The sequence below is a fragment of the Salmo salar genome, chromosome 02 (genome assembly GCF_965601325.2).
Source record: "Salmo salar chromosome 02, fSalSal1, whole genome shotgun sequence".
Taxonomy (NCBI): domain Eukaryota; kingdom Metazoa; phylum Chordata; class Actinopteri; order Salmoniformes; family Salmonidae; genus Salmo; species Salmo salar.
In genome coordinates this window covers 69,331,350-69,351,945 of record NC_138292.1, presented here as the reverse complement: position 1 = coordinate 69,351,945, position 20,596 = coordinate 69,331,350, and the positions used below count along the sequence as shown (strand labels likewise).

Here is a 20,596-nt window from a genome sequence, read left to right as displayed (position 1 = left end):
TATATATACATAAAATGACATTTGAAATGTCTTTATTCTTTTGGAACTTCTGTGAGTGTAATGTTTACTGTTCATTTTTATTGTGTACTTCACTTTTGTTTATTATCTACTTCACTCGCTTTGGCAATGTTAACATATGTTTCCCATTCCAATAAAGCCCTTGATTTTAATTGAGAGAGAGAGAGAGAAAATCACAACACAGGCAGATAGGCAGCAACAGACACGAAGCGGTGATTGAGATAGGACCAAATAGAATGAAGAGGGAGTTGGCGATTGAGAAAGGGAGAGAGATAGGGTCAATAATAGACTGGGCGATACGGAGACATATTGATTTGAGGAATATTGTGTCAAAATCCGTTAGAATAACTCTCTGTGTTCCCTGAGTGACGGGAAGGGAGAAAACACACGCACACACCGTCCGGAGTCCGAAAATGGAGGGCATGGCTTATGGAGCTGGGAAGGCTGGAGGTGCTTTCAACCCTATAACGTTCTTCCAGCAGCCACACACGATCCTCCGGATCCTCTCTTGGGTGAGTACCGTTACAGTTATAGCGCCTATAACGTTACCGTTACAGTAGCTGACGTGCTGCTCATTTCAGACTAACAACGGCGAAGGTCCCGAACGACTTTCGTTTGTTATGTATGTATGGTTGACTCAAAATGTGCGCCTCTCGCTGGCTGCCTCTCCGTTTCTCAATTCTCACTTTCCCACCAGTGCGTGCATGTGTACTATAAGCATAGCAGACCTGTCGTGTTAGCAGCACTGTCCAAGTATGTTGTAGTCTAGTTGGAACCTGAAACATGGTCAATGTTTTGGGGATGCAAGCAACAAGGCGCACGACGCATGTGGCCTACGATTTTGAAGCGGTTGTAGCTATTAAACCTAGAGAAATGCAGCCATATGCACGGTGCCCACGTGTTTTGTTGTAGTGTGTGTGCTTTGACCCCTGTTAGATCTGTTAAATCCGACGTTGCATCCCAATTGGCACCCTATTCTCTATACAGTGCACTACTTTTGACCTGGGAAATAGGGTGACAACTGTAAATCATCTACAATTAGTTTTTCGTTATTCATAAGAATTTGAGAAAAATTGAACTATTTTGGCTATGCATAAAGAATACATGCCTGGGCCTCCCGAGTGGCTCAGCAGTCTAAGGCACTTCATCCCAGTGCTTGAGACATCACTACAGCCCCGGGTTCGATCCCAGGCTTTGTCACAGCCGGCCATGACCGGGAGACCCATGAGGCGGCGCACAATTGGCCGAGCGTTCTCTGGGTTAGGGAGGGTTTGGCCAGCCGGGATTTCCTTGTCCCATCGTGCTCTAGCGACTCCTTGTGGTAGGCTAGGTGCATGCAAGCTGACTACGATTGCCAGCTGTACGGTGTTTCCTCTGACACATTGGTGTGGGTTACGTTAGCAATGTGGCTTGGAAGGGTTGTGTTTCGGAGGACGCATGGCTCTCCTGAGTCCATATGGGAGTTGCAGCCATGGGACAAGACTGTAACTACCAATTGGGGTAAAAAAAGTACCAAAACAAATACAAACAAATAAAGATTCATGCCTTTCTATTCCTTACTAAATTAACTTGCAACTAGTCCACATATAGTCTACATATTGTTTATTTATAGTGATCCAGTGGGCCTATAGTACAAGCAATAAACTGTCTGGTGTAGCAGTCTTCACGGTCAGCCTTCACGGTGGGTGTGGGTGTGTTTTCAGAGGGTTGTACATACCCTCGAATGGTCACCTATAGGCCACAACGATGACAGAATAAGATAAAGGCTCAGTCCATCTGTTCCACTGATAAGAAATACCCCTTTAGGAACAGTCAGACAGATGGAGAGAGAAACAGACAGACAGACAGACAGACAGACAGACAGACAGACAGACAGACAGACAGACAGACAGACGAGGAGAGCGACAGACAGAAGGACAGACAGAGAGACAGACGGGCAGAAAGACTGCCATATAGTCTACTCATCTATTTCTTACCAATGCTACAGAACAGAAATAACATAACTCATCCACTCCCTGTAGTTTATCTGATGGATAACCATAGAAATATAATCTATAGAAGGGACCTTACCATTCAAGTCAATTATGGTATAATGAGGGTAGATTGTATTTATATGGGATAACAGTGTTGAGGTCGTAGCTCAATGAATAGACTGATTAGAGATGGCATGTTGTGGGAAGGGAAGTGTGTGTGTGTGATTACGTGTACGCACACACATTTGTCACATTCACCATTAGTACGACTGTGTCACTTCTTGTTTTCACTTCATGGATGATAATAATTTCCTGTGTAGACATCTGCAGCTCCGCCTCCAGGCGTGACCTCAGAGAAACACCTTGGTTACTGTACCTATGGTAACAGCAGCAATTAGGATGAAACATATAAAGGTGTCAGTTGTTTTCATGTTTTCCCTCTTTCTTATTCTTTCTCTGGAATCTCTCTCTTCCTTTATTCTCTTTCTCCTCCTTATTCTCTCTATCTATCGCACTCTCTCCTTATTCTGTCTGTCTCTACCTCTGTATCTCTCTGGCTGGTGTTGAGTTACAGTATATACAGGCTAAGTAGCAATACAGTTGCAGAATCACACATAGGTAGCAGAGAGAAAGAGGGAGGGAGGGAGGGAGTGAGAGAGAGAGATCTCGCTCTCTCATTCTCGCTCTCTCATTCTCTCTTGTTTTCTTTCTCTCTCCTCCTTCTGTAAAGTTATATGGACTACGCATGTACATTAGCAGTATAGTACTTACATGTTCAGTAGTGTTGAATTTGGTGTCAGAGGTCAACAGCATAGAAATATAATCTCTAGAAGGGACTTGGAACCTCTGGGCAGGAATCTATGGTCAGGGGCCTGTCAGTACCAATGTGCCCCACATTCTGACACCATACTGATAAACACATTAGGCTGAATGACTAGAGGTCAGAGTGCTGTACACACACACACACACACACACACACACACACACACACACACACACACACACACACACACACACACACACAGGCATGCTAATGCAGACACATGCGCACACAGGTTCATGCACACACAAATATAAATTATTCTGGCAAACCTAATGCCTAATTTCAAAATGGCCCTTCGGATTGTCACAAGATCAGGACCCCACGTGGTGGCCTGCACAATGCCTGCTTTGATTTGGGCCTGGGGCCTTGAGATGAGAAGGCTACAGGACAGGCAGGGCCTTGGAGAAAACACATTTACCTACGAGAGAGGGAGAGAGAAGAGAGGGAGAGAGAAGCGATGGAGAGAGAGGGCAAGAGAAAGGGAGGAAGAGAGAGAGAACATTCCATGTGATGCCAAATATAATTCTGACCCAATACCTTTTCTAACCCAATCAGCTACTAAGTGTGAGTCCCAAATGGCACCCTATTCCCTAAATAGCGTATGGCAATGATCAAAAGTAGTGTACTATATAGGGAATAGGATGCCATTTAATTTGTCTGTTGATCTGAAATGCAGTGGTGTGTTTGTGTATGTGTAGATCACTAAGTCCCAAGGGGGATGTTGATTCCCAAAGCATTGTGGGGGATTTATTGGGGGAAACACCAGGGGGTTTTAATATAGAGAGTAAAAGGTCCAATTAATATGAAGGGAAATCCCCTACACACACACACACAAACACTCACATACACATTCTGATTTGAGTCTTCATGTGGAACGATATGCTTCCTTTCAGCTCCAATGCAGGTGTAATATTCAAATAAGGCATCAGAAACCATTCTACCAAAAATAATACCAAAGAAGTATGCATGAACACCTTTCATGTGTGTATGTGTTTGGCCTATTTTGACATTAGAATGATAGACAATCATTGGAATGAGGTTGTGTGTGTGTGTGCTTCCTTTCTCAAGAGGACCTAGGGGAGATGAGAGATCAGTAGCATCCATCCCTCTCTCTATCTCTTTCTTTCTTCACAGATCACTTCAATTAGATGAGTGCTAAAGAGGGACCAGTGCTCAAGATAGAAGAAAATAAAGGCAGCCAGAACAGGAAAGGGGGGGGGGGGGGTGTTTAGGGACAGAAAGGGATAGATAGGACCTTTTCTCCCAGTGGTTTAGATAGATGGGACCTTTACTCTCAGTGGTTTAGATAGATGGGACCTTTACTCTCAGTGGTTTAGATAGATGGGACCTTTACTCTCAGTGGTTTAGATAGATGGGACCTTTTCTCTCAGTGGTTTAGATAGATGGGACCTTTACTCTCAGTGGTTTAGATAGATGGGACCTTTACTCTCAGTGGTTTAGATAGATGGGGCCTTTTCTCTCAGTGGTTTAGATAGATGGGACCTTTACTCTCAGTGGTTTAGATAGATGGGACCTTTACTCTCAGTGGTTTAGATAGATGGGACCTTTACTCTCAGTGGTTTAGATAGATGGGGCCTTTACTCTCAGTGGTTTAGATAGATGGGGCCTTTACTCTCAGTGGTTTAGATAGATGGGGCCTTTACTCTCAGTGGTTTAGATAGATGGGGCCTTTACTCTCAGTGGTTTAGATAGATGGGGCCTTTTATCTTAGGGCAATTCATAATTCCATTGACATCAATAAACAACTAAGTGAACATTTGACGTAAGTGAAATATAGGATTTGTCCCTTAGTAGTAATAGGTTGAGCCCTATATTCTGCCTGTGTTTAGTGAAGTACTGTAGGTATATTCTGTCAGTGTTTATACTGTAGTGAAGTACTGTAGGTATATTCTGCCAGTGTTTATACTGTAGTGAAGTACTGTAGATATATTCTGCCAGTGTTTATACTGTAGGGAAGTACTGTAGATATATTCTGCCAGTGTTTATACTGTAGTGTAGTACTGTAGGTATATTCTGTCAGTGTTTATACTGTAGTGTAGTACTGTAGATATATTATCTCTGTGTGTTTCAGTAGAGATATTAATCAAATGTATTTATAAAGCCCTTCTTACATCAGCTGATGTCACAAAGTGCTGTACAGAAACCCAGCCTAAAACCCCAAACAGCAAGCAATGCAGGTGTAGAAGCACGGTGGCTAGGAAAAACTCCCTAGAAAGGCCAGAACCTAGGAAGAAACCTAGAGAGAAACCAGGCTATGAGGGATGGTCAGTCCTCTTCTGGCTGGGCCAGGTGGAGATTATAACAGAACATGGCCAAGATGTTCAAATGTTCATAGATGACCAGCAGGGTCTAATAATAATAATCACAGTGGTTGTCGAGGGTGCAACAGGTCAGCACCTCAGGAGTAAATGTCAGTTGGCTTTTCATAGCCGATCATTCAGAGTATCTCTACTGCTCCTGCTGTCTCTAGAGAGTTGAAAACAGCAGGTCTGGGACAGGTAGCATGTCCGGTGAACAGGTCAGGGTTCCATAGCTGCAGGCAGAACAGTTGAAACTGGAGCAGCAGCACGGCCAGGTGGACTGGGGACAGCAAGCAGTCATCAGGCCAGGTAGTCCTGAGGTATGGTCCTAGGGCTAGTGTGTGTATAGTAGTGTGTGTGTGTATAGTAGGTGTAGGTATAGTCTATTATCTTGGTGTGTATGGCTGACACTCAACACACTTCTTTCTGATCCTTCCCTCCTCTCCCCTCCGCCCCTTTCCTAAACTCTCCCTCCCACCTTCCCTCCCTCCTATCCTTCTCTCTTTCCAGTTTTTCTCCATTGTGATCTTTGGTTCTATAGCCAACGAGGGTTACGTGAACCGACCTGACGAGGCCCAGGAGTTCTGTATCTTCAACAGGTGACACACACACACACACACACACACACACACACACACACACACACACACACACACACACACACACACACACACACACACACACACACACACACACACACACCTGTAGTAGTTACTGCTCCTCTTTTATGACTCTATCTGATCTCTTTGATATTCCATATGTGTATCTCATCTGTTATGACTGTTATTACTTGTATTGTCCCAATTTCCCCATTGGGACAATACAGATATTGATTGATTGATTGATTGATTGACAGGAACCAGAATGCGTGTAACTATGGACTGTTCATGGGAACCTTGGCCTTTCTCTGCTGTCTGGCCTTCCTGGCCCTGGATGTCTACTTCCCACAGATCAGCTCCGTCAAGGACCGCAAGAAGGCTGTACTGGCAGACGTAGGGGTTTCAGGTGAGTGGAGAGGGGGAGCAAGGAAGAGAGAGCGAAAGGGAGGAGATGTATGGAGAGGGAGTAAAGGGAAAATGAGCAAGAGGATGGATGGAAAGAGGGGAGAGAGGGGATAGATGTGTGTAGAGGGAGAGGATGGATGGACGGAGAGAGTGGAAAGATGTGTGTAGAGGGAGAAGAGAGATGGGGAGAGAGGGGATAGATGTGTGTAGAGGGAGAAGAGGGATGTGGAAGAGGGTGGGTAATGTCTGTGTCCCACCTGCTCATTTAATGAGAAGGAGCTTAACAACAACAGAAAACAGAAACCAAAATGGTCTATCTACAGTGGTTTTCAACTACTGGTTGTCAATTGTTTTTTATCCCTCCCTCCTCTCTCACCCTGTCCCTCTACCTCCCTCTCTCTCCCTTTCATCCTTCTCCCTCTCTCTCTCTCTCGCTTCCATCCTCCTCCCCTTTCCTCCCTCTCTCCCTCCTCCTTTTCATCCCTCCTCTTTCCTCTCACTCTCTTTCCCCCCTCTCTCTCTCTCTCTCTCTCTTTCATTCTCCCCGTAGCGTTCTGGTCCTTCATGTGGTTCGTGGGGTTCTGCTTCCTGACCAACCAATGGCAGGTGGCGAAGCAGGAGGACAACCCCCTGAGGGAGGGAGGGGATGCTGCTCGCGCTGCTATCACCTTCGCCTTCTTCTCCATATTCACCTGGGTATGGTACACTTTACTCCTTTATTTTCACTACCACTTCATCCCTATCTTCATTTTATGGTATCTTCATTTGACAGAATCTTCAGCGAAAATGTTCAAAAGAACAGCCACCAATGGGCCTAGACATCTAAGTATAGGACCCTCCTCATTTGGCCGGCACTTCTATCCAGAGCAACTTATTAAACTGTCAACACTGAAACATATTTTTAGTACATGGTCCATGTGGGAATGGACCCCACAAAACTGTTGTTGCCAGCACCATGCTCAAGCCACTGAGCCATCGGGACCAACCAGCACCTCTGCCATGACCTTTGATCCCTATGTCCTACCTGGTCTCTCTCTCTCCTCTAGGGTGGGCTGACTCTCTTCTCCATGGAGAGGCTAAAGAGTGTGTCCTTCGAAGAGGAGTACCAGAAGCTGTTCACCCCTCAGCCCCCCATCCCACTAATATGATCTGTGTTCTTCTAATAACCTTCTAGCTCCCTTTGCTTTTAAAACTTCAGTCTGCATTTACAACTTTTCACCCCCAGCCCCCTATCCCACTAATATAAGGTGTTGTTCTAGTAGGAAACCTCTATCTCCAATCCCTCTGCAGCTAACCTCTTACTGCTTCTAGTCAGACGCTGCTGTGACTGTGAAATATCTGTATCACGCACACAGACACACACACACACGCAGACACACAGATACACACACAGCGTAGGCAGGCACCTACTGTAGGCTACCTCCACCATTTTGTGAAAGGCTGGCAAATTAGTTTGTCTTTATAACTCAAAAGCCTTTAAAATGCTTTAGCTATTCAATAAATATGCACATTTAGTAAAAATACATTTTTATCACATTTACTGCATATCTTCTTGTGCTCTTGTCTTTTTTATCTGAAGAGTGTGAATGATTATTTGTTTTCACCAAACCAAAAAACAGCTAAACAACTGCTTTGATAACTAACTGACCCTGAGTGACTCAAGGCATGTGTCTAAAAGGGCACCCTATTCCCTATATAGTGCACTACTTTTGAACAGAGCTATAAAGGGAAAGGGGTGCCATTTGGGATGCAATCAAGCAATTTAATAAAGATTTAACCTAGCTTTCCAGACAACTAATTCAATTCATCTTTCTTTCTTTCTTTCTTTCTTTCTTTCTTTCTTTCTTTCTTTCTTTCTTTCTTTCTTTCTTTCTTTCTTTCTTTCTTTCTTTCTTTCTCCCTTTCAAACCTAATCCACAAATGCTGCATTTGTTTATCATCTCTTACACCACTACCTAACCACACCCCATCCACCCCAAACTTCCACCTCCACCCCCTACGATACCCATCCACCATTCAACTACCCCCTCAAAACTTCCCTTCCCAACCTACCCACTCCTCTCCACCTTACCCCTTAACCTCCTCCACCTTCTTCACCCTCCTCCCTTCTATTTCCCTCCACCTCACCACCTAATCTACACACCTCTACCTCTCTCTCCACCTACCCCGTCCCCACCCTAACCTCCTCAACCCTCCCACTGCACCTTCTTCACCCTACCTCCCTCCCATTTCCCTTCACCTCACCCCCAACCTACACCCCTCTACCTCCCCACCTCCTTCCCACTTCACTTCACCTCACCCCCCAACCCCAACTATGCCCTCCCACACCACTCTCTTCACCCACCTCCTCCCTCCCTCCCCAAGGCGGCCCAGTCCTTCTTCGGCTATCAGAGGTACAAGCTGGGGGCAGACTCTGCTCTATTCTCCCAGGACTACATAGACCCCAGCCTGGATGCTGGGGCGGCCGGGGACCCCTACACCTCCTTCACGGCCGGGGGGAACAACCTGGGACAAGGAGACCCTGTGGGGGGGTCCTCCTATCAGGGGATTAATGGTGAGGGGGGTGGAGGGTACCAGGAGTACTGAGGGAGGAAAGGAGGATGGGGGAGTAAAGGGGGGTGGGGCGTGGGAGGATTGAAGGGTAGGGAGCGGGAAGGAGTGATAGATTGAGGCGTGGAGGGGGGAACCAGTGTTTGGGGAGGACCAGAGGGATGGAGGGAGGACAGGAGGAGGGGGGAGTGGTTGGAGGAGGAGTCAGGATAAGTGTGTGTGTGTGTGTGTGTGGGGGGGGGGGGGCATTCAGTCATATAACTGACTTATAACAGACTTACATTCATTAGTTGGCCCAAAGCATAGTTCTTAGTCTGTAGCGAGAAGGCAAAGCTATTGTGGTGTAGAGTTCATCACAGCTACTACCAAAACAGATCTCTTCATCAGAGATATATTTTTTATAGTTATAAAATGAGAAATCCCAAGTTTCAATGTACATATTAATGCTTATTAGATGTTCATGTTTTTCATGTATCATTGGCCAAAACATGCCTCTAAGTATATTGAAACTAATCTCTGACTGTAGTTTGACCACAGATAATCTCCTAATGCAAAATGACACTCATCAATGTCATGCCTCTGTCTGATGTAGCCTATCTATCAACCGACCCACCCATCCATATCTATATCATATGTAATTCTGCAGTTGAATCTACCGGTATTGGGGTGTTCAAAAATAATATAACTATATTTAAGGGCATTACTATGTGCTTTCTGTAAAAAGTCTAATTTAGCCTACTCAGTCAGTATGCTGTGTTATTGTGCTCAGATACGAGGAGAGGAACTATTTGTATCTCTCCCTTGACCTATTTCCTTTCAGGGTCCAGAGAATTCGTTTTTATTTTGGAATAAAAATAATTTCTGTGAAAATACGCCAATTTTGTTCTTTACTAAACTATGGAAATAATTTAATAATTAAAATGTTTGTTTGTTTTCATTTAACCTTTATTTAACTTGGTCATTTAAGAACAAGTTCTTATTTACGACGGCGGCCAAACCTGGACGACGCTGGGCCAATTGTGCGCCGCCCTATGAGACTCCCAATCACGGCCGGATGTGATGTAGCTAGGAATGTGTGTACTTTCTCTGTATTGCAATAAACTGCAACAAAAAATAAAATGGTGTTAACAATTTCTTTCTTGATGTGATGTTTTTTAACCAATAAAAGTCAATAAAATACAACACCGACAAACGTTACAGTGAATTCATTTCTGTTCTTGCTTATCGTGGTGGTGAATATTTTATGGATTATGGTCGCCTTCTACTGGCCAGAGTTGACATTGCAGCCATAAACCAGTTTAGCATTTATATATGCTTACATTTATACGCGAAACGACGTCAATAAAACCACTACGACTGTCGGTATACCACTAGCATTACTACTAATAATACATTTTCCACATAATATTTGAAAACGTTACCATATCGACATAATTCTCGTGCTTCCAGCTCTGCTTTTGAATTTACGACCAATTGGTAAACAACAGATCCTGCTTTCCGGCAGAACTTAATGTTTACGTTAGAGAGTGGCAACAGCACACATTGCATCGAAACTGCTACTGTCTAAGGTAATTTTAGCTGGACAGTTTGAGTTGCTGGCATGATTGTACATTTCGTATCGGAGGTTTCTTTCGTTTCAACCATTTTGCAAAAGTCCTGTCCTGCATTTTCACGTGTCAAGTTACAGCGAGTTGAGCAAACACACAGTAAAGTCACACACAATTAGCCTCGCTAGCTAGCTTCGTACTGTATGCTGTGCTTTTAGCTACTGCTAGTCCATAAACAGAATTGTACGTTTTCTTTTTTTTTTTTGCCTATGGCAGAACTTGTGTGGTTGCTTGTCATGCTATGAACTCATTGAACGTCATCTCCCCCGGCCTGCCATGTATGATTGCTAATGCATGTATGTCACTTTCCCCTGCTGCAGAGTGCTGCTTAGGCAATGCGCTTTGGACTGCCTGCTACAGAAGGATTGCAGGCTTGTGGACCTCTGAGGGCATTCTTTGTGGTGAGTATGTGTCCCAAACCACAAGTAGTCAAGCTGTAGTCAAGTAGAAGAGACACATTCAAGAAGTTGCTTAGCCGTCTGCAATCCAGTTCGTATATGCTTGTTGTCTTGCCAAATGTAACATACAGTGTAGCAAAATGTAGACTAGTCCTAGCCATTGTAATATGCAGAAACAGTGAAGTGGGTGATTTGATTTACTGTATTTCTCGTGAAATATTTCCACCATAGAATGTTGTCTGTCAGTTCATCTCCTAACCTCTGTTTCCATGGCAACCCCATAGATTGCGTTGCTTAGTGTGTTGATGCTCACGCTGCTGAGGACTGTGGGATTGAGAGCGTTCTCCATGGCGTCCGAGACCTACACGTCGGGCACACACTCCGCTGCCTTTGTCACCTGCCCCAACGAACAGGTGGCCAAAGATCTGGCCAGGTAACGGATAGACACAGACATACACAAACATTCTTCTCTGCTATGTAGAATTGGGAATCATGTCAGATGTCAATGCTATAAGACATTTCTATCGGCAATATTCAGAAAGTTGCACTCTCCTGAATGCGACGTTGATTCACACTATAGGGCCAAACTGAGCCAAGTTGAGCTGAACTGGTTACACATCCACCAGGGCTGCTTGAACCGTGCTGGAAAGGACAATGTCAAAAGGAAATATCAGAGCCGGTGTGGTTTGCGTCGGCCCTGTAGTCTGAATCATGTATTTGTTCACCATATTGTGCTGGATGCAGTTAATCCATCCAGTCTGATTGGTTGTTGTCATTGTCTCTTCCCCCCCACCTGACAGAGGGATCGTTGAGAAGAAGCTGGCTGCTTGTGTCAACATCGTCCCCAAAATCACATCTGTGTAAGTCTGGACCATGACGGATCAGAGATTAGAAACTGGGTGGTTCATGCCCTGAATGCTGATTGGCTGACAGCCGTGTTATATCAGATACCATAATTACGTTACCACGGCTAAGGGCTGTATCCAGGCACTCCACCACACAGATGAAGGGAATGGAAGGGTTACTGATTGGGATTGGCAACATGTCTCTGTTTCTTGTCAGATATGAATGGCAGGGGAAGATCCAGGAGGATAGTGAAGTTTTGCTGGTGAGCATTCAAACGTCTTTTTATTCCTGGTTCGACATGGACCTACAGTGTCTGTATATGCTGCCCTGCAAGTCCATGACCAAACATATAGGCCTAATGGAATAGCTAGTACTGTTATTGTACATTGAATGACGACTATATATGCTTGGTTTATCTGAGCGTGGTGTAGCTAAAGTTCTAACTAGTTTCTTCCTGCTTTTAGATGATAAAGACCAGAAGTTCTAAGGTTGCATCTCTGGCAGAATATGTTAGGTAAGCATTGTGTATGTGTGTACATGTGTGCGTGCGTTCTAGTATTTCCCTCAGTTATAGGGATGATATGTAGTCTACATACCAAATCAGGCAGTGGGGTGTTTAATCCTTTCCCAGAATTACAATTTACATTTATCAGTGACTCATAGCAGGGGTGTAGTGTGTGTGTGTGTGTGTGTGTGTGTGTGTGTGTGTGTGTGTGTGTGTGTGTGTGTGTGTGTGTGTGTGTGTGTGTGTGTGTGTACATGCATTTGTCTATCTGTGTGTGTGTGTGACTCATGCTGTGTTTGCTTGCCAACAGGTCCAACCACCCGTATGAAGTAGCAGAGGTCATCAGCCTACCCATAGAGCAGGGCAACCCACCCTACCTCAAGTGGCTCGGTGACGCTGTACCAGAATAATGGATGGATGGAGAGAAGAAGGGATAGGTGGATGGACAGAGGGAGGCTGTGAGAAATGTATTTGGAATAAAAAAATCTGCAGAAATGTGACTAAAATGTATTTTTACTGTTTCAGTGTTGTCCTAGCTTTGACCAGTAGAGGGATGGGGTGATCAATGAATCTCCACTGTAGGGTCTATCTACAGTCAGGTCCAAAATTATTGGCACCCTTATAAAGATGAGAGAAAAAAATAAGTACTAGTACTGAGTGTTATTGTATGATAAATAATTTTTGAAAATGATATTTTATGCTAATAAAAAAAGATATGGGTCAAAATTGTTCTCAATACCTTTTCAAAACCACACATTGTGAGGATAACAGCACAGAGCCTTTTTGTAAAATATTTTATGAGATTGGAGAACACTTTGGAGAGATCATGCACCTTTCCTCCATACAGAGCCTTTAAACATCTTTGGTATCATTTGTCTGCTCTTATGGACTGCCCATGTGGTTATTTTCTGCTTACGTGTCTTTTTTTCAACTCAAAACCCACCACTGGTGTGTGTGACCAAAGAGCTCTATTTTTATGTCATCCAACAAATGTAAATGCCATTGACACATGGATTGGAACTGGTGCTTTATCCTTGCAAGGTGAGGTATTGAAAACAGGGATGCCCATAATTTTAGCCCCCATCTTTTTGAGACAAAAATATTACTTCTCAAAATCTCTTTCTCTGAGGAATTGTGTTAGTATAAAATAATATAATAATAAAACATAACTGAGCGTATAATACAGCTCATTATTTGAATGATTTAATTCGTACAGACTTTTTTGTTCATCTTTATCAAGGGTGTCAGTAATTTTGGACCTGACTGTATTTCCCTACGTTACTGACTCAGGCTGGTCATAGATCAGGGGTGTCAACTCATTTCCCTACGTTACTGCCTCAGGCTGGTCATAGATCAGGGGTGTCAACCTCATTTCCCTACGTTACTGCATCAGGCTGGTCATAGATCAGAGGTGTCAACTCATTTCCCTACGTTACTGCCTCAGGCTGGTCATAGATCAGGGGTGTCAACCTCATTTCCCTACGTTACTGCCTCAGGCTGGTCATAGATCAGAGGTGTCAACTCATTTCCCTACGTTACTGCATCAGGCTGGTCATAGATCAGGGGTGTCAACTCATTTCCCTACGTTACTGCATCAGGCTGGTCATAGATCAGAGGTGTCAACTCATTTCCCTACGTTACTGCATCAGGCTGGTCATAGATCAGAGGTGTCAAACTCATTTCCCCTGCGGGCCGCATTCGGTCTTCACCCAATTTGTCCGGATCCGTCTCGTGGACCTTAAGTTTGACACGTCATACATTATCTGATTGCTTCTCCACAATCAATACTTATGTTAATTTAAAGCACCGACAAACCGTTCCCTTAACACTCATCAATACTGTTGCAATGCGATCAGAATATCTGATTGCTCTGATAAACGTATCTCTTCCATACTGTAGTGTCAGACGTCAACTGAGACCAATGGTATACCAAGAACTTGGAATAAATACAAAAATCACATAAGACATTTATTTTTTTCTTCAAACTTCACATTCAATTTGAGGCTTTGTAGTCATCAGCATACACAGTACACAGACACTATCTAAACATAGAAATACCATTTACATAGCCTGGTCCCAGATCAGTTTGTGCTCTTGCCAACTCCATTGCTGTTATTGTCAACCCTAACATGTTTGGCATGACGATGAGTGACAAGGAGTTGGCATGATGGAACAAACAGACTGGCACTGAGGCTACCATGTACACAATATCAGAAACAGTTGAGATTTTCACCAAAGCAGGCGCTGGGTTCCATCCACACACTCTGGGTGACCAAAGCACCGGCCTGGTCCCAGATCTGTTAGTGCAGTCAACTCCTTGTGGTTGTCAACATGTTTGGCATGACAAGGAGTAGTATGATGGCACAATCAGACTAGTAACCAGGCTACCAAAGCACCACCGTGGGTGAGACATAAGCGTAGACATAAGCTCGTTAGAAAGGTATTGATCATTCATTTAAGGTGTGTGACTTTTCCAAACATCTCTCCATACATCTCTCCTAATGCAGTGGTTCTCAAACCTCGGGGAATCCCAAACGTTCCATGTATTTGAGGTATTCCAGAGCTAGCACACCTGATTCAACTTGTCAACTAATAAACTTAATCATTCATTTAAAGTATGACGAGCACTTTTCCCAATAACTTATCTTCTAACTTGTTAACCTCTAGCCGTGTAGACATAAAATGAGTATACAAAAAATTAGGAACACCTGCTCTTTCCATGCCATTATCCAGGTGAAAGCACAAGAGGTTTGTGGCGTCTTAATTGGGGAGAACGGACTCCTGCTAATGGCTGGAGTGGAATGGTATCAAATACATCAAACATGGTTTCCATGTGTTTCATACCATTCCATTCGCTCCATTAAAGCCATTATTATGAGCCGTCCTCCCCTCGGCAGCCTCCACTGGGTGAAAGCTATGATCCCTTATTGATGTCACTTGTCAGTGTAGATGAAGGGGAGGAGACAGGTTAAAGAAGGATTTTCAAGCCTTGAGACAATTGAGACATGGATTGTGTCTGTGTGCCATTCAGAGGGTGAATGGGCAAGACAAAAGACAGGAGGGCCTTTGAACGGGGTGTGGTAGTAGGTGTTAGGTGTGCCGGTTCCAGTGTGTCAAGAACTGCAACACTGCTGGGTTTTTGAAGCTTAACAGTTTCCTGTGTGTATCAAGAATGGTCCACCACCCAAAGGACATCCAGCCAACTTGACACAACTGTGGGAAGCATTGGAATCAACATGGGCCAACATCCCTGTGGAATTTTTTGACACCTTGTAGAGTCCACCTTGTTGAGGCTCGGAAAACAACATGACAAAACATCCAGGCTACAGCTACAAAACAATTATGTTCAGATACAAAGTGAACTTAAAGGCCACATTTGATCAATTCTCTTATTGAATATGGCACTATGTACTGCCTACATACAGTACATACAAAGAAATACTGTATAGCTCTGCTCCGTAGAAAAACAGCTGTGTCCCTAAGCAACTACCCAGAAACATATTATCTCAATCTAAATATCTACAAATATGGCTCTGCAAATATCTATCATTAGGTATTTAGTTCCAAGGGCCAACTGCTTTCTAATGGTTCAGCTGCTTCACTCACATAAACAGCATCTGTCTGAAAGGTAAAATCAATAACATTCCCCCCAAACAAAATAGCATTCGACAACAATGTCCACCACAACGTCGCTCAGAAGATATTCAGCTGGACGCCAATCAAATTAACCGAAGGTCGATATCAGAGGTCGCACAGCTCTTTGATATACCATCCGCCATAATTTAATCGACTCGACTCCCGTCATCATGAATATGTATGAGTGTTAATCGTGCAGGTACGTTTAGTGACATTATTCATTCACTTTAATGATTCCATTCCATTCATTCTGATAAATGAAACGTTCCACCAGGGGCGCGGTGAGATAGCAATAGAATGGAACTAGATGTCTGTTTGCTTTCGCTTTCAACGCAAGGACACTAATTTGCACTTGTATTGTAAAGCCTCAGACAGAGGCAGTATGAACTCTTATTGAAATAGCCTTCTGTGACATTTATAATAACTGTTAAATGATGCTGTTCTTGGATGAAAGGGAACAGTTCGTTCCCTGTGATTTTAGTGGTATCATGAGACTTGTATACTTTGTCTGAAGGCTACTGTTGAAAAAATACTGCACTAAGAAACTGTAACACAGATACATCATTTAAATACTGACAATATAGTATGTGTTTTTCTCCTTGTGTGCATCTCTGATTAGCCTATTCAAAACTGTATTATGATTCTCAAACATTTCTGTACATATTTACATTGCACACTAAGCGTAATATTCAAATGTGTCCCGTAAAGATTTGCAGATTATCAGCCCAATAAAATAACTGATCATACATTTTTTGGCAAAAAGCTTGGAATTTGAGGCAAGGCAGTCGGTATCATTGTAAGTTGATACTCAAAAGTGTCAATTTGAATGATACATTAGCGAACTAGGGGGTTAGCCCAACTGGGGTTTGAACCCAGGTCCAGTGACCGTCAAGCCAACACCTTAATTGTTACCCCAAGAGCTCCAAACCTCTTAACAAGGTTGCTAGGTGTTGGGTTAATGTCGCTACAATCCATATGTCTCTGTTCCAATCGACACAGTAGCTCACTACTTAGAATGAGTCACTGTACCAGACATGCAATCTAGCTCCTGGGTAAAGTTTCCCCTAGGTACAGATCTAGGATCAGCTTCCCCTCCCCCAATCCTTAACCATGAGTGGGGAAAATGCAAAACTGACCCAAGATCAGCGTCTCTAGGGGCAGCTTCACGCTCATTCTATACACTGTACAGTGTCCATATTAGGACAGCCTCAGTCTCAGCAAGACTTGTCCGTATCAGTGGTATACTAGTATGGACATTGGGAAAAATCTTATTTATGAGTTACAGGTAGCTGATCTCTAGCTTGGTGCTCTTCTCCACTGTCTCCTCTGGAAGTGACCTGTTACTTTCACTCTTTGATCCATTGGCAAGAGTGGAGACAGCGACAGTAGGCCCCAATTCTAAGCCTGGGCCTTTCCCAGCCACCTCCCCAGCTTTAGCCCTCTGCCCCAGGGGTACCGTCTCCACCTTTCCCCCCAGTGTGAACAAGATCCTGGAGCTCTCAACTTGTCCTCCGTTCCCGTTCTGTGCAATCCTGCAGTTCTCTCTCATCTGAGTGGTGTCTTCTCTTCTCTCCATCTCTATCCCGTCCTCCTCTTCCTCCTCCTCCTCCTCTTCTTCCTCCCCTCCTTCATGAGACTTGATGACCCCCAGGCCATCTCGTGGCTCAGGTGCAATTCCCCTCCAGAGCTCTGCAGGGCGCTGCAGCTCGGTGGCTGCCTCCCTCTTGTGGTTCTCCACCCTCATCAAAGAACGACAAAGAGCCTTCCGGAACCCTCTCTTAAAATGATCGGACAGGAATCCGTAAATTATTGGGTTAGCGCAGCTATTAGCGTACGATAGGACCACCACAAAGTAGTACAGCCCCCGGAATTCACCCGGTAACAGGATTAGCAGGTTAACGATGTTGAGGACGTAGAATGGGAGCCAGCACAACACGAACACTGCTACAACGACAACCACCATGCGGTGATCTTGCGTTCGGACTTCCTGCGTTGGGAGGAGGTGGGCCGGGCCCGTTTCCCCGCATTGCGCACCTTCGAATCAAAACAAAACAATTCAACTTTATTGGCAGTTAAAACATCTCAACACACTTACCAATTAAGTGCCTACACTGACAGAGACCCACTCCCCTCAGCAATATAAAAAATGTAGGGTAGGTTACTGTAGGTAGGGTAGGTTACTGTGGGGTAGGACCATGTAGAGTAGGTTACTGTAGGGTAGGTTACTGTAGGGTAGCCTCCACTGACAGAGACCCACTTCCAGTGTTTCCTCCCCTCCAGCTCCTGACCCAAACATTAAAGATATTGATGCATTTCTGTTTGTTGTCAGATGTTACAAGTCAGATGTTACAGGTCAGATGTTACAGGTCAGATGTTACAGGTCAGATGTTACAGGTCAGATGCAACAGGTCAGATGTTACAGGTCAGATGTTACAGGTCAGATGTAACAGGTCAGATGTTACAGGTCAGATGTTACAGGTCAGATGTAACAGGTCAGATGTTACAGGTCAGATGTAACAGGTCAGATGTTACAGGTCAGATGTAACAGGTCAGATGTAACAGGTCAGATGTTACAGGTCAGATGTTACAGGTCAGATGCAATAGGTCAGATGCAACAGGTCAGATGTTACAGGTCAGATGTACGGCAGGCGGCAGGTCAGGCAGTGTTACAGGTCAGATGTTACAGGTCAGATGTTACAGGTCAGATGTACGGTCAGGCAGGTCAGATGTACGGCAGGCAGGTCAGATGCGGCGGTTACAGGTCAGATGTTACAGGTCAGATGTAACAGGTCAGGGCCGGAGTTGAGAACCGCACAAGGAAGGGCTCCCTGGAAGAGGGCAAAGCGGTCCCGCCCCTCAAAACAAATGCCCCTCACAATTTCTGTCTGATTTAAGGGAAGTATAAATATATCAGTGATAATATGAGACAAAGACATCAGAACACATTTATTTCATGTTACAACGGATGTGTAGCAACACCTGGGTCTATGTTACCAATCAATGATGTTTCCTCCCAAAGGACATACTGGTTCAGTCTAAGTATAACACACAGGCCTCCCAAGCAGTGTAAAATAGCAATATTTTCCCTTAAGTACGGAAGTAGTCCTACATTCTGACCTTGATCACAATGAGCAGGTAGCAGAGACAGATGACGAGTAGCGGTCCGAAGAACCCGACCGTGCACGTGTACACGATGAACGATGCCTTCCAGACCTCGGGTGGCTCAGGCCACACTATACTACAGTTCCCATCATCCTCTAGTACGTCCGCGAACACCACCACGGGCAGCACCACCACAAACGACACCGCCCACACCGTCGCGTTCACCGCCTTGGCCACGTGCGGTCGCCTCCACCACGACGACCGTATGGGATGGACCACTGCGAGGTAGCGGTCGATGGACATGACCGTGAGACAGAAGATGGCGGTGAACTGGTTGATGGCGTCCACAGTCATGACCACACGGCACATGAGAGAACCAAACGGCCAAGAGAGCAGAGCGTTCTGGACCGCCAAGAAGGGGAGACCTAGGGGAAGTCAAATCAAATCTAACTATATTGACAGTGCAATTAGTCACTTCGCCTCCACCTACATGTACAGATTACCTCAACTAGCCTGTACCCTGGCACATTGACTCGGTACCGGTGCCTCCTGTATATAGCCTCGTTATTGTTATTCTCATTGTGTTACTTTTTATTATTACTTTTTATTTTTGTCTACTTGGTTAACGTTTTCTTCTTCTTGAACTGCACTGTTGGTTAAGGGCTTGTAAGTAAGCATTTCACGGTAAAGTCTATACTTGTATTCAGCGCATGTGGTAAATAAAGTTTGATTTGATTTGAATTAAAAAATGATTAAAACCGCACAGTTACATTGCATTTGAAGTGCATTTAAAACTGCAACACACTTTACAGTACAATTATCAAATGAAAGAAATACTGTAACATAATCAAATGAAAGAAATACAGTAAAATAATCAAATGAAAGAAATACAGTAAAATAATCAAAAAGCAGACTGACCACTGCGGTCATAGTTGGTGTAATTTCAAGTGAAACAGAATGTGAGCTTGCAAAATAAGGCTGGTTTAACAAGGCTAAAAACAGAGTTGAATAAACAACACTTTGAAAAAAACAATAAAACCACTTAAAAAAAAACACTGACCTAGCATGAATAGCTCATCAGCGATGGCCAGGTTGAGTATATAGATGTTAGTGACCGACTCAGTCCTCACATAGTGTAAAACAATGTAGATGACCAATGTGTTGCCCACCAGGCCGATCACACAGACTGCTACATAGATGAGAGGGATAAGGACCCCTTCTATAGTGAGTTGGAAACCCCCCACGCCTCCGCCACCAGGGTTGGTCCAGTTGTGGTAGGATCCATTGAAGAAAGGGTCGTCACTTTTGTCGGGGGTGAGGAGGAGGAGAGGGGAGAGGGGGAAGGTGGAGGTGTTGGGCTCAGGCATTGAGGGGGCGGCTGTGGGGAGGTAGATTTCCATGGGCACTTGGACAAGCTCAATGGAGGTCAGAGGTGATGATATGTTGTTGGTTGTGGTGTATGGGTGAGTGGGTTGAGGTTGACTTCAGTGCGTAGCAACTGGACCTGTCTGGGAGACAGCAGGAGAAGTCAGTGTGTGAGAGAATAAATACTGATATCTTTATGCACTCTCAAAACAACAATGCTATTCTGTTAAAGCATCCAAGACACTACAGGACATGAGAAACAATCAAAGAAAATAACCAACTAATATTTTTATTCTCAGTTTTTCTAGGTGTCCATTTTTGTCCAGTTTTCCAGGTTTTCCCTCTCAAAGTCACACTGTTTTTAAATATAGAAAAGTCCACAACAATGCTTAAACCACATCAGGAAACCACTTTTGAGGTCTTGATTTTTGTTGATTTTTGTCATTTT

At 44.2% G+C, this 20,596-nt stretch overlaps 2 protein-coding genes and 1 pseudogene across 3 annotated transcripts; 2 read left to right on the top strand and 1 right to left on the bottom strand.

The window, feature by feature from the left end:
• Positions 1-188: 188 nt before the first annotated feature.
• Positions 189-9,871, top strand: LOC106590850 (synaptogyrin-1). 2 transcript variants are annotated; one of them, XM_014182029.3, is made up of 5 exons: positions 189-530; positions 5,646-5,734; positions 5,992-6,140; positions 6,690-6,835; positions 8,504-9,871. In XM_014182029.3, exons 1-5 carry the CDS (start codon positions 432-434, stop codon positions 8,723-8,725), a joined length of 705 nt encoding a protein of 234 aa, XP_014037504.2. In that variant the 5' UTR covers positions 189-431; the 3' UTR covers positions 8,726-9,871. The 2 variants fall into 2 exon arrangements, with proteins under 2 accessions (XP_014037504.2, XP_014037510.2); XM_014182035.3 differs by having other exon boundaries at positions 7,186-8,643.
• A 155-nt stretch (positions 9,872-10,026) lies between these two features.
• LOC106590866 (protein CutA homolog) lies at positions 10,027-12,540 on the top strand. Its single transcript, XM_014182044.3, has 7 exons — positions 10,027-10,257; positions 10,617-10,697; positions 10,979-11,127; positions 11,495-11,554; positions 11,757-11,802; positions 12,005-12,054; positions 12,356-12,540. The coding sequence occupies exons 2-7, from the start codon at positions 10,632-10,634 to the stop codon at positions 12,453-12,455; spliced, it is 471 nt and encodes a 156-aa protein (XP_014037519.3). The 5' UTR covers positions 10,027-10,257; positions 10,617-10,631; the 3' UTR covers positions 12,456-12,540.
• Positions 12,541-16,925: 4,385 nt separating this feature from the next.
• LOC106590846 (somatostatin receptor type 5-like) lies at positions 16,926-20,183 on the bottom strand (annotated as a pseudogene).
• Positions 20,184-20,596: the final 413 nt, after the last annotated feature.